Source organism: Giraffa tippelskirchi, chromosome 6 (assembly GCF_054371585.1).
Source record: "Giraffa tippelskirchi isolate mGirTip1 chromosome 6, T2T-mGirTip1v1.2.pri, whole genome shotgun sequence".
NCBI lineage: Eukaryota > Metazoa > Chordata > Mammalia > Artiodactyla > Giraffidae > Giraffa > Giraffa tippelskirchi.
Genome location: NC_137280.1, coordinates 114,814,380 through 114,831,874, shown reverse-complemented (window position 1 = coordinate 114,831,874; position 17,495 = coordinate 114,814,380). Strand labels below are relative to the sequence as shown.

Below are 17,495 nucleotides of genomic sequence, written 5' to 3'. Positions count from 1 at the left end.
GAGCTTGTTTTTATAGTTTATATTTACCTGGAAAATAATCTTTGGCTTGGGCTTTTACGTTAACTGTTATATTGTTGTCCATTAAATTCCATTTTTGTTCCTCATGTTGTATGTGTCTCATTCCTAAAAATCACTCCAGTGTAAAGCTTACTTGTTAGTCTTTCCAAAGAACAAGATCTTAGTTTTATTCTTTGACTTAATTTTTTGTTTTTCTTTAACCTGTGCTTTGTTTTTATTGATTACTTCATGTTTTACTTTGCTAGTTTTCTCTCTTATACAGTTCAACACTAAATTGAAATAAATACAAAACAGTAAAACCCATTAATGACTTTTACAGCAAAAAAAAATTTTAAAGAGCTGTCCTCTCATTGATAATATTGTTAAAAAAAAAACAACAACAGTGAAGTCACCAAAAAAAAGCACAAAATGTACTATTAAATACACTGTGAAAAAGGCACTTCTTTATAGTATGCGAGCTGGAACAAGAAGGCAGAGCATTGCTTTGCTTGACTTCAGGTGGGAATGTACACATTGATTGAGAAATTTTTTTGCTGCTGTGCTCATGTCCATGAATGATCATGAAGGCACTATGAGGATTGATTTGGGAGGAGAAGGGGGTGACAGAGGATGAGATGGTTGGATGGCATCATTGACTCAATGGACATGAGTTTGAGCAAACTCCCAGAGATAGTGAAGGACAGGGAAGCCTGCCACGCTGCAATCTATGGGATCGCAAAGAGTCAGAAACGACTGAGCAACTGAACAATAACAACAAATAAATTTTAATGAGTAGCTAAATTTGTAAATGCAGAATCCCCACAAATAATGAGGATTGGTTATATACAAATATTTATTGGTATTTATTGGACATTTTTCCACAATATATTGCAAAGAAAAGTTACAATATGAAACAAGTAAAACTGTGGAACTTTGTTGCTTTACAAACAGGAATAAAGCAAAGATGTCCCTTATTCCTTCCTAGAAAGACAAGGTGGTGAAATAGAACAAAAAACACAGCCCTCGGATCTAGGAAAAAACTCTCACTGGTGGTGAATCCGGATGAGATTCAGATAGAGGTCAAACACTAGCTTATGCAGTAGCAGGAAGCACTTGAATAGTATAGGGGCAATAGCAATTATAAGAATTACTGAGTTGTCTGCCTTTGGCTTCCCTGGTGACTCAGAGGGTAAAGAATCTGCCTGCAATGCCAGAGACCTGGGATCAATCCCTGGGTCAGAAAGATCCAGGGAGAAGGAAAATGACTACCCACTCCAGTATTCTTGCGTGGAGAATTCTACGGACAGAGGAGCCTAGCGGGCTACCTGCCAAAGAATCACAAAAAATCAGACACGACTGAGTGACTAACACACACACAATGCCTTTGGTTAGCTGTTTTAAAAGCTTTAAAAAAGGAAAACAACAAGATCAGGTCAGCCAGCTGTCAACTTAAGGTACACGATAGAGTCAGCTGCCTCCTGTAGCCACGGGGAAGATTGTGTTGAAAATTAGACACAGGATCTAATTTTAAGGGCAACAAAGCTACAGAGTAAATTGAGTGCATAGCCTAAACGGTCTTCTACTCTAAGGATCAGAATTCTGAGAAGCACATCTCCAGTGTATTTAACACATTGCCCTTCCAATCTATTCTCAAATCTTTATTTACATATATGTGTATCCTTGAAAATATGTAGTGTGGTTGGTGTTTTTAAAAATCTGCCTAAATGAGATTGTGTTATAAATCATATTTTCTTCTTCACTCAACATTAAGTTTTTAGGTCTATTTGTAAATCAAATTCACTGCTTTTAACTAATACACAGTATACATCCATTTTACTTATCTATTCCCCTAGTAATGGACATCTACATTGTTTCCAATTTTTTCTTCCTATCACAAAATGTCAAAATATCTTCACAGACATGTCTGTATGGGGTTAAATGAGACTTCCAGTGGACTTCTGTCTCATCTTCCCATGACCAGCTTCTCCGCTTCTTTAGCCGTAAACTAAATGCCACATCTGCCAAGAACACACCATCCTACGTCTAGCAAGCCCTTCTCAGATATTCTTTTGGTTTCTAGTTTGTTTTCTTCATAAGCTATATAAAGTGTTGAAATATTTCCTTTTTTTTCCTTTCCCCACTGGAACCTGAACTCTACAAAGGCAGGTACTTTGTCTTGTGTGCTTTTTGCATCCTCAGCACCTAGGACAGTGTTTGGTATAAGTCGGTGCCCAATAAATATTTTACGAATGAATGAAGGCAGAAAGAATGACAAGAAAAAGGGAGAATGCTCTTGAGAAAAAATGTGAGGATGATCCTAAGGAACTTGGCTGGTTGGGTCCTAAGGAGCTAAAAGCCAATAAGAAATTATCTGTGATGAGAAATGATTGGCACCTTCAGAACTGTGAATTCTGATACTAAAATGTAAGTTCTTTTTGTTTCTGCACTGTACCTATCCAAGTATCCTCAAAATTTTAAGACTATTCCTCATAAAAGCTACATAGTCTTTAGAAAACCAAGGATAAGAGGTCTGTGTCAATACTTGGTACAAAATGTTATGAAGCAAGGATAGCTACTGCAGATAATATAGTATACAGGAATTGAGGGATAGAGCCAGGACTGGGAATTTAGAGAGGTGACAGGAATCTCCAGAGAAGTTAACACCCTCTCTAGAAACCATCAGAATACTCTGAAGGATACTATACTTCCTACAATTACATAAAATAGGAACTTGATACTCATACACTAAAAGCTAAACCCAGAAGATTTGGAGACAAATATATGTATTACATGTTTTCATATACTTATATAGGATTCTACAATATTCTTAAGAAGTTTAGAATGTAGGTAAATATATTTTCCCTTCAATGGTTTCCCTGGATAGTTGACAGTTGAGACTATTGGTAGCATGTGTTGACAAACTAATTTACTAACCTAGGTCCAAAGCCCTTTCATATAGAAGTAGTGGAAACTGACACTAAGATTGGAAAGATCAGTCTATCCTATTCCTAACACAACCTCTGAATCAAATCATTCCTGGCACTCCTCCACTCCACACCTCATATACACACTGCAAAGTGCATTGCGTATCGGGGGATGTTTCTGGCAGGGGATGTTTGATGGGCTGGATCCTGCTTCACAGTGTGCTGTGTGAATCTCCTCACGACCAGTCTCAGGAAATATTGGAGAAACCTGGGATGTTATCCATCTTCAGCAGCGTGGGCTGCATGGGAGACCCTTTGTGACCTGCTGCTGAACAGTGAATATGGCACCCTGAGATCTTTGATGACCTTGATGTGCTGGTGATAAACTGACTGATTGTTTCATCATAAGGAGCCTTCAATGATGTATCATCTTGAAAAGTGGTATTTTTTAAAGGCAGACTCCTTTGGTCTTGCTGAAAGATGGACTCAGCTGGTTTTCCCTAATGGCTAAGTAAAGCAAGTTGCTATGTATCAATACTTTGCTATATGATTTGAAGCAGTCAGTAGGATGGGTTAAACACAAGAGCTTTGGAGGAAGTAAAGCCTGAGATTGAACCCTGGTTCTGGTACTTGATAACTGCGAATGCAAGCCTGTAACCAATGATCACTTTATAGAGTTATTAAGGTTATTTGATGTACACCAAGTGGTTAGCACATAAATGAGTATAAACTGATAGCGAAAATCACACAAAAACATATAATTAAATATAAATTATCAGTAATAACAACTTAGAAATTATAAACCTGTAAAGGTTTATACCTTTGAAAAGGTTTCTCCATAAAAATGACAAGCTTTTGTTAAACTTAATTTACATAACAATACGGACTTTTACTCTGGAACTCTGCTTTCAGAGATGACTTTTACTCTAGAACTCTGTTTTTCCTATGTCTGAAGTTAAACCTGTAGAATATCTGTGGAATATACAATAAGAATATTCCTCTGGTTGCTCTTCAAAACTAAGATTTCTTTACCTATGGCTTACCTTAAGGTTTTCTTAAGACATACTTGTTCTTGTATTGAGATGACGATACCAGATTAGACAGTTTTTTCTGGTGTTAGTAGTCGTTGGTATTTAGTCGCCAAGTCATGACCAACTCTTTTGTGACCCCATGGACTGTAGCCCACCAAAGGCCCCTGTCCATGGGATTTCCCAGGCAAAAATACTGGAGCGGGTTGCCATTTCCTTCTCCAGGGGATCTTCCCAACCCAGGAATTGAACCTGCGTCTCCTGCATTAGCATGCAGATTCTTTACCACCAAGCCACCAGGGACACCCTGGTGTTAGTAGTAGATTCCGAGAAATTTAGACAGTTTTCGTTAAATCCTCTGACTCAAGGTGTTCATTTTCCAGGTAACTGACTTCATAGAAAGAGTTAAGATGTCACATAAGACAATTAAGCCAACTAGCACAGGAATTTGGGGAGTAAATTTCAAACTTTGATTTAATTCAACCTAACTGAGCAAAACAGTCAAAAGCAGCTTTCATAAGCAACCTACAAACATGTACTGAGTTGTAGCCACTAAGACACCAAAGATAATATCAATTAGGTTTTTGTCTCCATTGAAAGCACGTAAGCTGCAGAGAGTAACTAGGAGCACCATACATGTAATTAGAGAAATGGTACTCATAGGACAGTCTCAGCCTCCTCCTGATCACAACACACTTTCAAATATTAGACCTTAATATTTAAGTGGCACACAAATTTAAATACTCAAAATGACACTAAAACAAAACAGCAACAACTACAAAGCAGACTCTGCTACTGGGTAATGTTTTGTGAGGTCTATTTATCCCTCTGTAGGTGTCCTTCCCACTTGGCTGTCTTTTAACTTTATATTGCTGTTTGAGCAAAACTGTGCACTTTCCTGACCACTTTCCTGATCCTCGTGAGACAAAGATCTTTCATGCTCCAGCAAAAACGGGAAGTTTTCTTTGGTGCCAGCTTAATTTATGCCTCTGTATGCCTCAAGCTGAGTCTGACTTTACCTTGCAAGATGGCCCAGTCTACTCAGCTAAACATCCTAACTGATAGATGTTCTTGAAACAGTAAGTATAATCAGTTGTAGAACCAATACATTTCACTCTATGGGCAAAATTGGTCAGCATATTTTGATGGCTCCAGGCACACCAGTGTGCCTTGGCCAACTGTTTGAGGGCTTCATCTCTAACTGGAGTAGTCAAGAAGACAGAGATGAGTGGGAACTAATGCAGTCGGGGACAGCATCTTAGAGACAGACATCGAAGGATGGCTGAGATTTAAAATTGTAAAGGCAGAAATGGTGGCTATTCCAGGTGAGGAGAATGAAGTTGTCTGTTTCATTCTACAGCATAGCAAATTTTCACTTCCAATTTTCCAATTATCTTTTCAACTTCATTTCTTCACTTCTTGACATGGGATACAATCTCCGTAACAATTCAGTTTATCCAAAGTGGGTGGCATGTTTTCTATGATATTAGATCATGAAATGACAGTGCCCTCCTTTCACCCAACAAGGTACAAACCCACATTCTATTTGGTTTAGGCCCACAACAGTCCCAACTCTGCCCTCTTAAATTTGATTTCTGACTTTCTCTTTTATTCATCTGTTTGTCAGAACACAAAATCCTCTTGACACTTTTCAGCACCAGTGTCACTTGACGCTTCTCTAGTATCTGTCACTGTCAGCCTTTTTCTCATGTAACCCCTCTCCCCCTTACTCTGGGCTTCCTGGGCTTCCCAAGTGGTGCTGGTGGTAAAAGTATCTGCCTGCCAAGGCAGAAGATGCAAGAGACAGGTGTTTGATCCCTGGATTGGGAAGAGCCCCTGGAGTTGTTATTGTTCAGTCACTAAGTTGTGTCTGACTCTTTGTGATCCCGTGGACTGCAACATGCTAGGCTCCCCTCTCCTTCACTATCTCCTGGAGTTTGCTCTATTTCATGTGCATTGAGTCGGTGATGCTATCTAACCATCTCATCCTCTGTCACCCCCTTATCCATTTGCCTTCAATCTTTCCCAGCATCAGGGTCTTTTCCAATAAGTTGGCTCTTCCAATTGGGCGGCCAAAGTACTGAAGCTTCAGCTTCAGCATCAGTCCTTTTAATGAATACTTGAGTAGGAAATGGCAACCTACTCCAGTACTCTTGCCTGGAAAACCCCACGGACAGAGGACTCTGGCAGGCTACAGTCCATGGAGTTGCATAGAGTCAGACACCACTTAGCAACTGAGCACACAAATCCTTACTCCTACCCGTCCTTACTACCTTACTCTGACACCAAACTCTTGGTTCTCCTCTCCTTCTGATCATTCCTTTTCAGGCTTTTTTCCTGTCCTGCAAGTGCTCCCCAGGGCTCAAATTTTGACCCTCTTTTCTTACGTAAAGCTTACAATGGGAAACTGTCCAGGGATTCTTATGTTATAGCCACGCGTTTTGGGAAACAAACTCACTCAGAAGGACAATGCAGGTAGTGGAGTGCAGTTTATTACACCGGCGGGCCCAAGGCAGAGTCTTCTCTTAGCCAAGGACCCCGACCAGCATTTGTGAAAATCTTTTATACCCCATGTGTACATGTCTGAACCCACCACCCCAATTTCCTTGTGACTTACATAAACAAAGGAAAGGTAAATACAATCACAATAACCCCATATTCAAACAATCAATTATCAATAAGCCTGAGGTGACAGAAAAAAAATCTATGACCTGTCAGGAGGTAGGGGGATTAGTGTATGTTTTCCCTTAGGTGATGAGTAACCTGAATACAATCTTCAAGATTCCCCTGTCCGGAGGGGGTCTTGTCCTTCTATTGTCGTTTCCACAGGCACTAAGCACAGAGTGTGATGAGTAACCTGAATACAATCTTCAAGATTCCCCTGTCCAGAGTGGGTCTTGTCCTTCTATTGTCGTTTCCACAGGCACTAAGCACAGAGTTCAGAGTCCATCAGAGAGGTGGCCGAACATGATCAGCATGAACAGGCCTAAGATGGAGTCCAGGCCCCATGAATTCCTTCTTCACTTACAACTGTGAAATACCTTCTTTCAACTGGGCTTACTAACTCTTATGTATTATTCTGCCTTGGTTGAATAAGACCCACGGGGGTAAATAATAGGGAAAACTTTGTTAGGGAAACTTCAGCTTCCAAATCTGCTCAGGAGGCAGGTAAGGAGTCTCAACTGAAACTGCTCTTTTTGTTCCTGTTTCTCTCAGGAGCACAGGCCTGAAAAAGATAAGCACCTCTGAGCTTGTTTCCTAGGCTATCCTCTTAATTATCGGAATCCATTTTTAGACAGGAAGTTGCAAGCAGACTCAACTACACTATCCCCAGAACCAGGCTGGAGCTGGTACTGAGACGATTTGGGGCTTGTCTCTTGCGTGATGATTGTGCCTGAGTTGAGGAATTGAGGGCGGGAGAAGGGGACGACAGAGGATGAGATGGTTGGATGGCATCACCGACTCAATGGACAGAAGTTTGGGTAAACTTCAGGAGCCGGTGATGGACAGGGAGGCCTGGCGTGCTGCGGTTCATGGGGTCGCAAAGAGTCAGACACGACTGAGCGACTGAACTGAACTGAACTGAACTGAGGTCCTCCGGTAGGCGGAAGGCAGACAGCCAGCCAAAGTGCCATGGTACGGCCCACTTGGGCGGAAGAGCAGGAAACGGAGCCATCGTTGGCTCTGCTGAGAGGTGCCGCATTCAGAATAACTCCTTCCATAGCTGCAGACAGGCGCCACAAGCTTAGGGCGTTTCCTCCCAGTTTGACCCAGGTGCTCCCAGAACGAAAACAATCTAGAGCGCAGCCTCAACCAAAGCAGGTCTCGGGGCGGGGACTACTCGGCGGGGACAACTGCGTGGTGGAGGGCGGGGCCATCCCTGACGTCACGTGGAGCCCGCCCCTTAGGGGTGGGGCGGGAGCGCACTAGCTCTGTCACGCAGGCGCGTTCGCCTGGTGTGGGCGGTGCTAGAGGCTGCCGGGGGTTTGTAGGGAGACGGCACTGCCGCCATTTTGTTGGGTGTTTGTCGCAGCTACTGGAGAGGGAAGACGGCGGTTTGCCGACAATTCTCGGCCAAAGGGCCTTTTGTTTTTGCGGAGGTAAGGCTTCGGGCAAAGTGTTCTGGGCTGGGCGGCTTCCCAGTTTTGTAAGTCTCGAAGCTAGGTGTCGGTAAAAGGACGGGATTCGGGGCCTCGGTGACCGGGGTTCGTTTGGGACACAGCTCTGCTTGTGACATTTAAAACCTAAAGTTGCCCAGGCGTCATAGTAGATTTAAAATCTTAGGGATGAAAGGCCTCGGCTCTGCCACTAGCTTTTTTCGGAGAACCCGGGCCTTTCGCATCGTGGCTACTTAGGCCGTGCTTCGTCCCGCCGGCCAGGATGAGGACCTATCTGGAACCCTTCTAGAACCGCCTGAAGCAAGTGTACTCCTAGGTCAAGCCTTCCCCTGAGTCCCTAGCCTCAGCTGTTTGTAGCATTCGGGGATTTTCCGGGGTCAAATCTCTTGAGTGCGCCAGAGGTCCTGGCCAGGTGCCCTGGCGGATAGGCTGGGGCTGTGGACTGGGCGTCCGAGGAACTGCAAGTCTGCGAGTCCAGGTGGTGGAATTTAGCTCGTGCTTATGAGGTTTAAATATGGAGAGACTCATCCTTTGTGTAAACTGGTTTTAAAGTGGAGTGTGTCATTATTGCACAGATCTGCATTTCTGATGCTTTTGAATCACACTATCCTTGATTACTTAAGCAACCGTGGTATGCCTATCCTGTCCTTAGGAAACAGCACTCCAACTGACCGGGTCCATCTCCTGGTCTCATTTTATAGCTATCTTTGTATGCTTGTACTCCATACATATATCTTCAGGCTTCTTGTTATCAGGTACAGCCCTCTTGGAGTCATCTAATCATAACTTTAACGTTTGTAGATATTTTAAAGCCATATATGTAGATATAAAATTATTGGGTAAAATAAGGTGATAAAAGGAGCAGAGAATCAGGTTTCCAAGACGGATATAAGCATATCTGATGTTTTTGTATCTGGTGTTTTTATTGGAAGATGTCTGATTCTAACATGTAGGATTCTTTATTAATTAGAGGTAGTGCAATAATTCTAGGGGGTGGGTTTTTTAATTTTTTTTTGTATGTGAAGGAACTTGATTTGTGTAACCTGGGTCGGGATTCTTTTCTTGGCCTCCTGAGAAAATATTTCTGAACAGTAGTGAAGGAGGGCTTCCTAACAGATGAATTAAAATGAAAGTAGTGAACTTGGCTAGAGAAATAAAAAACTTTGGCTCTCCCAAGACTCTTTTAATATTTGCACATTGATAACTGGTTATATAAGAATTATGTTTTGTTCACAGGTGAGCTAGTTATGGCTGGCTGACAGTAGAAGGAAAAAAGCTAAAGCAGACATATTTTGCAAAAACTGTGTATTAGTCATAATAATAAGTATCAATCATCAGATGGGATTTTGCTTGGTATGATTTAAGAATGCCTAACTAAGCAATTTTAAAGTTCCTATGTGATTAAAATACAATTGGAGTAATCAAAGAGTCAGAAGAATTCCACTAGAAATTCAATTCTTTTTATGGCTTTTCTGATGGTCTTTTTGCTCAAGTTAATTTGTAGTGTGGTTTATTTCAGTTTCCCATATTCAAATGACCTATGAATATGTCATATGTCAAATCCGAATGCTCATTTACCAATTTCCAGTGAGAACCCTGACTAGAGTTTTAGAATTTTTGTTTGACTTAACCAGTGCCTTGTCTTCCTTTTTTAAAGCATGCTAAAAGAGAAGCTACATATCAGAAGTATGTTTGATGGGTATAGCGTTAGAATCAGCAAGGAAAGTGAGTTAAAAGATCTGAATATTAGTGGCTCCAGGCTCTGATGGCATGTTATCTATATTTTCTTAGGGAATACCTCCCAGGAGATGCCTGATTTCAAAATCTTTTTTAAACAATTTGAAATCATTTACATTTTGTTACTTGAATTCATTTGCTTGTTACTGAGTCATTTGGTTAAACTGAAGGAGGTTAACTAAGCTGGCTTTGCTCCAGTTTACCTTTTTCAGCTCCTTGCTGGGTTGTGAAACTCACGACCTTGAACAGAGTTTGGACATCTCTGTTAGAAAGGAAACTGCTTTGTGAAAGAGCTAAGATGTGGAGAGGCAGATGGGGATGACTTATTAGAACACAGATCCTGAAAGAAACCTGCTGAAGTTTGTAGGTTGCTGTCTGATTTTGGTGTGACCATATTCATCCTGATAGGTTCATTTTCTTAGTCATGCCAGATCTACAACAGATACGTTTAATTTTAAGAAAGCTACAGGATGATCTGAAAATAAACTTGTGGTTAGAGAAAATGAGTTCATAAAATGACTTTTTATTGCTCTTCAGGTTCTCAGTTGAATATTGTCTTCTATTCACACCCTGAGTTCTATTCAAAGCTGAAAGTCATTCTCTTAAGATTTAGAGAATGGAACTCTTGAGTGTTTGAGAAAAAGGATCTTCATTAGTGGCTCTTTACCTTTAAAACAAAGTCATCTCCTGTATTATCATCCCTAAGTATTTCTCTGACTTCAGTTATTTGTGTTACAATCTTTTGCCAAAGGTGCATGAAACTTGGTGATACTGGTTTTAAACTAGTTCATCTTTAAAGTTAACATCAATAACTTAAAGTTTGATAATAGCAGTAATTTAAGAGGTTAGTAGTAATTTACCGTAGGAAAAAGGTAAGCTTCCCAGATGGCGCATTGGTAAAGAATCCGCCTGCCAAGACAGGAGACACAAGAGAAAGACTCTAAGCCCGAATCCTGACTCTTTATTTTTAAAATGGCAGTTAGCAAATGTTAGTTGAAGACAAGCACCAAACTGAGAATTTATCCAGAAGAATTGAAAAAGAAAGTATTAAAGGTCTCAAGAGTGTTATCGTTTAGTTCCGGGATCTGTATGCCACTTACAATCAATCATCTGACATACCAGTGAGATAGTGCCCACATGCCTTGGGAAACATTACCTAGAAACATTTTGGAACCTCTACGACCCCATGTCTTGGGTGTTTTTATATTTAATCAATATTATGTAAAGTACTGTATTTACTAAACAAGCCATCTGTGATTCCACAACTCACTTTTTGTTTCCATTAGCAGATGCGGCATTCCAAAAGAACTCACTGCCCTGATTGGGAAAGCAGAGAAAGCTGGGGACATGAAAGCTACAGTGGAAGTCACAAACGGAAGAGGAGATCCCACAGCAGTACACAAGAGAACAGATATTGTAAACCACATCACCAGTTTAAAGAATCTGATTGGTAAATTACTCTTGAACTAGTACCATTTTAACACAAATAGTTTAAATGATTTGCCATTAGCTTGTATAGCTTTCATCTGTCAAATTGTTTTTATAAATCCATCAACAAATACTCATTCAGAAAGATTTCCTGAGTGCCTATTATATGCTAGACATTACTGTGAGTAGAACAGAGTTCCTACCCTCATGTATCCATTTGGGACCTGTGGGAGATAGTTGACTGAGTCTTGCTGCTAGTAATGTAGTTGTGTGAAACGAGACACAAAAGTGGTGATAGGACACACACGAGTGAAGTGAGTGATTAAAGGACCAGCAAATGCCTTCAATTTGTATGTGAATACTAGGCAGATGTGTACATTGGGCACTTATTTAGGGCTCCACAAATGAGAGAGAATGAAGGGTGGGGAGAGTTACCCAGCTTAGAAAAATAGTGTGCCATGTGAGAATGTTAACATACTTTGGGGATTAGTTGCTTATGCTGTATTCTGCAGGTTATGTTTGTAGATAAGACCAGTGAATATATTTGGGATTTTTCGAAGCTTGGCTGTTTTAAGAACCATTACTTTGCGTAGGCAGTAGCCAGTAATTTAGGGAAGGGCTGCAGTAAAAATTCCAAATGGCATGTGTCCTGTTTCAGTGTATTTTTACCAGTGTAAAATTTGGAGATAATACATTTATGTAGAATTGGAGGAATTTTGTAAAGTTCCTAAATGATTAAACAAAGACTAGGTGAGTAGCTTCTTGCATTTTGTCCTCCATTAATTTCCCTTTCTCATTTGTTTTTGTTGGTTCTATGTTTTCTCCTTGTTTTGTGCAGATGTTCCATTGGGACTGTTTGCCAGATTGCTTTCTAAATTAGCCAGCTGAGGTTACTTTAAAAAACAGTATGTAATTTTTTTCCTTTTCCATGCTAAAACAGACTTGTTCTGCAGAACAGTGAGCTTGTTGGTAATCAATGCAGACTGATCATTCTTCACATGCTATTGTATGAAGAGAAAAGAGAATCTCTGCCAGAATTTCAATGACCTGAGCTAAATTAATGTACTATAGAGAATATCTGTATCCTATATTAAAATAAATACAAAATACTCTGTAAGGCATAACATCATAATACTAATCATTCATAAGTTTATTATGCATTGTGTAGGTAAAAAAGAACTGGTATGATTGATGAACAGTTCGTTTCTGTTAAAATTAACTGTATAAACATGATTGTCCAATAACCGCTAGACTAATAGTTTCTTCTTGGCACCAGAGATATCTGGTGGTGATTACTCTCCATAATCTGGAGTAGTCTAATAGTCTTTTGAAGATTCAAAAGTTTATTAAGATTCAAAACTTTATGAGAGTGTTTTGTAATAAAATTATTGAAAAAATCAAAAATACAGAAACGTATAAGGGTAATTTTGATAGGATCCTAGTCCTCCATTATTTGGATGTAAAATTATTTCTGATTATTTTAAAAAATACCTATATGTACAAATCTTTGTCTCTGATATTTCTTGGAAATAGATTCTAAGAAGAGACAGGACAGTTAGAGTGTGAACTCTTAGAAGAATCTTGCTATATATTCATGTATTTTTCCAGAAAGTTTGTACCAAGTTATATTCCCTACAACTTGGTACTTCATTCTCTCATCAGTCTTGGCTATTTTGAAATGCCAAGAATAGTGTTTTGTTATAATTTGAATTTTTAAATTTCTGTTGAGTTTGTCCGCTGTCATATATTTACTGACCACTTGAACGTTATTTTTTTTAATTGTAGTTCATTTTGAACATTATTTTTGTATTCTTAGCCTTTTTTTCTATTAAAGTGTATTTTCCTTACTGATTTATAAGCACTTTTGAGCACTTTTGTTGTGTATGAGTTATCGTACCTTTTTCCACATATATTGTGAAGTGTCTTTATTTTCCTGATTTGTAAGTAGCCTGTGAATTGCCCGTTTTCTACAAGCTTGATCGGTTAATGCTGCACAGGAAAACTGATGTAGCTGTGAACACTCACTTTGTATCCTTAAATGTCTTCCTGTAACATAGAGCTGTCATTGTTGTTTAGTCGCTAAATCGTGTCTGCACTCTTCTGACTGCAGCCCTCCAGGCCCCTCTGTCCATGGTATTTCCCTGGCAGGAATACTGGAAGGGTTGCCATTTCCTTCTCCAGGGGATCTTCCCAACTTGGGGATCAAACCTGTGTCTCCTGCATTGGCAGAGGGATTCTTGATTGCTGAGCTGCCAGGGAAGTCCCTGTAACCTAAGAGTATCAAACCTTACATGAGTGATTCTCAAACTGTAGTGTGAATAGGATCACCTTGGAGGTATGTTTAAAATGCATATTACCAGATTATTCAGTGAGCCTCACCTGAGGCCAGGGATCTTCATTTTTAATAATTCAGTATTTTGATATTGTTAATAAACAAACCATCCTCTGAGAAACACTGTTTTAAGCTCTTCAGGCTGGCATGCAAGATTTTGGATGATCTGTTCCCAGCTTATTTGCTTATGCATCCCTATTTGAAAATTGCTCTTGCTGAAATTATTTCCTAAGTGATATGTAGACAAACTCATCTCTGAGCCACTGTGGTTAAAGTGCTCTATAAATGTAAGATGGTAATATGCCATTTTTCTCCCCTCTCATTTCTTCTACTTTTTTTACTTTGTCCAAATTCTGATTTCCCTTTAAGATGCAACTCTTCCCTTTTTCATGAGATTTTCCGTGACCGTTCTAAGCATTTTGAGATTTTTTTCCCCCTTCTGTGACCCTAAGCACTCATATACAGGCTTTTGGCATTTCCTGCATTGTTGAGTCATTATTTGTTGGCAGAGATTTTTGCCTCATATATATTTTTTATCTCCCGCAGGACCTGTGTGGAAATAAAAAAGAATGAGCATAGCCTCATTAGTCTTGGCTATTTTGAAGAACTATAGTGAAATATTCACTGGGTGATTAGTGAATATTTTTAGAAATGAAATCAATCTGTTCATCCTGTTCACTCTGTCCATGTAGCCTTTATAATTCTGTAGATTTTGTTATGTAATCTCTAAGCTTTGGTTGTTACAGGTTGAAGAAGTCCTCAGCTTTTTAGTTTATCCTCATGGTATTACTTCACCCTATGTTTGTTATTCTGTAGATTATGTTTATCAGCAGCTCTAATCTCATGCACCAGTCCAGCTAAAGATAATTAGTGTTAGTTTTTTTCTGCTAAATTTTGGCCTTTTATGGGAAGGATGCCTTACAGAATTAAACAGGTGCCCTTCAGAGTATAGTAATGTCTATATTGATGTAGATCCCATATGGTTCCAAGCAACTGATAAGACCTGAAGTCTTACCCTGATATCCTGACTTGTTTCTCCAGTGGCTAGAACTTAAGGCTGACACTGGAGAAAGGGGAAAAGGGGTTTCTGCATCTCCCCAGCCTGGATTTGATGCCAGCCCTGTTGAGTAGGAGTTTTAGAGATGCTTCTCCTTTACTTCTGCCTAGACCAGCTTCCCTGTGAAAAAGAATGACAGCATATTCTGGGGAAAAGAAACCTATTAGTGAGGGCAACCTAGTCAACATCTGTCACTCCATTGCTTGTTAGGATTATTTTAGCTGATGTGTCTGACTGGGCAGGTGTCCCCTCTCTCCCTCAGTGCTCCATGTGCATCCCTCTTGAAGCTTCACACTCTGTTGAAGAGGACTCTCATCCCAGGTAGAGAGGGGGACGGGAAACTGGGCCAATTGAATGTGTGTCTTTTTCTTTCCATCAGATCAAGGCTGCTTAACTGAAATCCATTGACTTCCTGAGGTCCATGGCCTCTGAAATTTCTCACCGAGTTTTGTTTATGCATTTTGGCATTTGTTAAGGGACAGAGTCCATATCTTTTACTAGATTTTCAAAGGGATTTGTAGATACAGAAGTTAAGCACTGTGGTACCAGGTGATGCTATTTTCCCTGAATTCTTGTTTATTTCTCATGCAGGAATGACAGGAAATTCAAAATGCACAGGGAAGTAGGGGGTTGGATAATCCTAGGCAAGCAATTACAAGATCTTTTTCCCATTTAAGAGGGGTATATTTTAGATATCTTTGGCACATGAAGCAACCTTCAAAAATTGTGTTGTCTATGTCTCAGAGGATATAGGAAGCTCTAAATAAAGAGGAGAGAAGATGGGATAGGTGAGGTGTAAAATAAAATTGGGGCACACAACAGGATTTAGAATGTGCTCTTCAACCATAGCAAATCATTTTCCTTCAAGGGATCTCAATTTAGCCATCTGTAGAATGAAAGGACTGAAATATATTTGATTCCTTTTAGCTCTGATTCAGCTTTCATGAGAGAATTCTCTGTGCCAGAGAAATCTAAAATTCACTTAAGAAAGGAATCCTTTTTTGTCTGTCTCATATTGTGTGTAGTTCTGAAAAAAGGAAGAGAGCTTAGTTACAGATGTGTATATCCTAAGACTGATGAATTTTGGAAGAGCAGTTTTGTGAATTTTCTTGGTCTTAACTTTGACCAGAAGATAAAGGGACTCTTAAGTAAGCACTGAATATGTTGAATGATTTGACTCAAACTTTATTTCTTGATAGCAGTATATATTAGTAGAAATACATGAACACATTTGCTTGTTGGTTAAAGTAAAATTTAAGTTTTGTGAGTTAAGTATAAATTGATCCATCAGTTTGTACTTTTTTCTTTTATTGAGTTAGCTGTTTAAACCAGCAGTACTTGAGAGAATGTTTTATTTTTAACCATATTCTAGAATGAAGAATGTAATTTTTAATACTTTAATGTGTTTGCAGTCATTATTTAGAAGCAAGGTCCTTGAATGAGAGAGATTATCGGGACCGAAGATACATTGATGAATACAGAAATGACTACTGCGAAAGATATGTTCCTAGACATTATCACAGAGACATTGAAAGCAGTTATCGAATCCACTGCAGTAAATCTTCAGTCCGAAGCAGGAGAAGCAGTCCTAAAAGGAAGCGTAATAGACACTGTTCAAGTCATCAGTCACATTCGGTATGATTCATTTTGTTTTTATTTTGGGTGGATACTTACTTGTGTGTAAAAGCTCTTATTGGGCCAATAAGTTTGGAAAAGTTTATAATATTGTATGAATATAATTGTGTTTAAATTACTTGAATCCTTAAAGGAAGTATCAAAATTCTTACAACTAATCTGTATTTATTGATATTAGCCCTCATTTACCTACATTTACTCATTTTCTGTAGACCAGATCATGAGTTTCTTGATTTTAATATTAAAAATATTTTTATGCTTTATAACAATCTTATGAAAAGAAAAGGCACCCATCTTTTCTTTCATCTCAAACTTTTTTCCTAAAAGAAACCTATTTCCCAATACTTGGAAACAAATATAGAAAGTTGCACTGGTGGATACTTAATCCTGAATATAACACAGTCCCATAGCACAGTGCATTATTGTCTGCAACTAGTTATGTTGGAGTTCTGAAAGTGGGTGCCAAATGGGAAATTAATTGTCCAAAAAGCCTGTTCTTTTTTTTAATTCGTATATCTTCACTTGTTTGATAAGTGAACTGAGTTAATTATTTTCCTTCCCAAGTTTTCTTCAATAGAACTAGCATTGATTAGATTGAACATTGAAATCAACTAGCCTTTATTTTCCCCATATATTTTAATCATGTATGTTTAAAAATATTGCTAAATAATAAATTTGTTGAACTAATATTGACATTTCAAAACATTTTTCTGACAAACTAGACATCCCAACTCACAGCCTATGCTATTTTATAACAAGAGATTAATAGATCATGACATTTGCATTCTTTAAATTTCAGACTTCAATTAAGTCAGTATTTTAAAGAGACAATTGTGTTGTTTTTTTTCTATTGCCACTTTAAGTATCTTATCTGAAAATCTGTTCCTTGCCATGTTTTTCTTCTGTAACATAAACTGTGCCCTGTGAATTTCTGGGGACTGAATTTGAAATTGCTCCTGCCAACTGTTCGTGGCCTGGTGCTTATCTGAATGCCTGAATATCTCCCCGCTGAATGAATTGCGTATTCTGCCCTGAATTCACTCTGATATATTGATTGGCTGGACGATCTTGGTGCTGCCCACTTGCCGTTCCAGAAGAGCCACCGAAGGAAAAGATCCAGGAGTATAGAGGATGATGAGGAGGGTCACCTGATCTGTCAAAGTGGAGACGTTCTAAGAGCAAGATGTATAGAATATTTTTCAACACTTTTTAAACTTTGCAGACAGAATAATCTTTTTA

At 39.1% G+C, this 17,495-nt stretch overlaps 1 protein-coding gene across 26 annotated transcripts in view; it reads left to right on the top strand.

Moving 5' to 3' along the window:
* CLK4 (CDC like kinase 4) overlaps positions 1-17,495 on the top strand; it is a 66,474-nt gene that overhangs the window by 36,898 nt on the left and 12,081 nt on the right. The window contains exons 1-5 of one of the 26 annotated variants that reach the window (XM_081502157.1): positions 3,378-3,432; positions 11,094-11,254; positions 14,884-14,942; positions 16,034-16,256; positions 17,351-17,441. In XM_081502157.1, coding sequence (XP_081358283.1) covers positions 14,890-14,942; positions 16,034-16,256; positions 17,351-17,441 — 367 coding nt within the window. In that variant the 5' untranslated portion in view covers positions 3,378-3,432; positions 11,094-11,254; positions 14,884-14,889. Of the gene's footprint in view, positions 1-3,377; positions 5,029-6,668; positions 7,118-7,929; positions 8,050-8,269; positions 8,384-11,090; positions 11,255-12,070; positions 12,138-12,290; positions 13,173-14,798; positions 14,943-16,033; positions 16,257-17,350; positions 17,442-17,495 lie in introns of those variants that run through there. The other 25 variants (XM_081502147.1, XM_081502149.1, XM_081502155.1 and 22 more) reach the window with 25 other exon arrangements.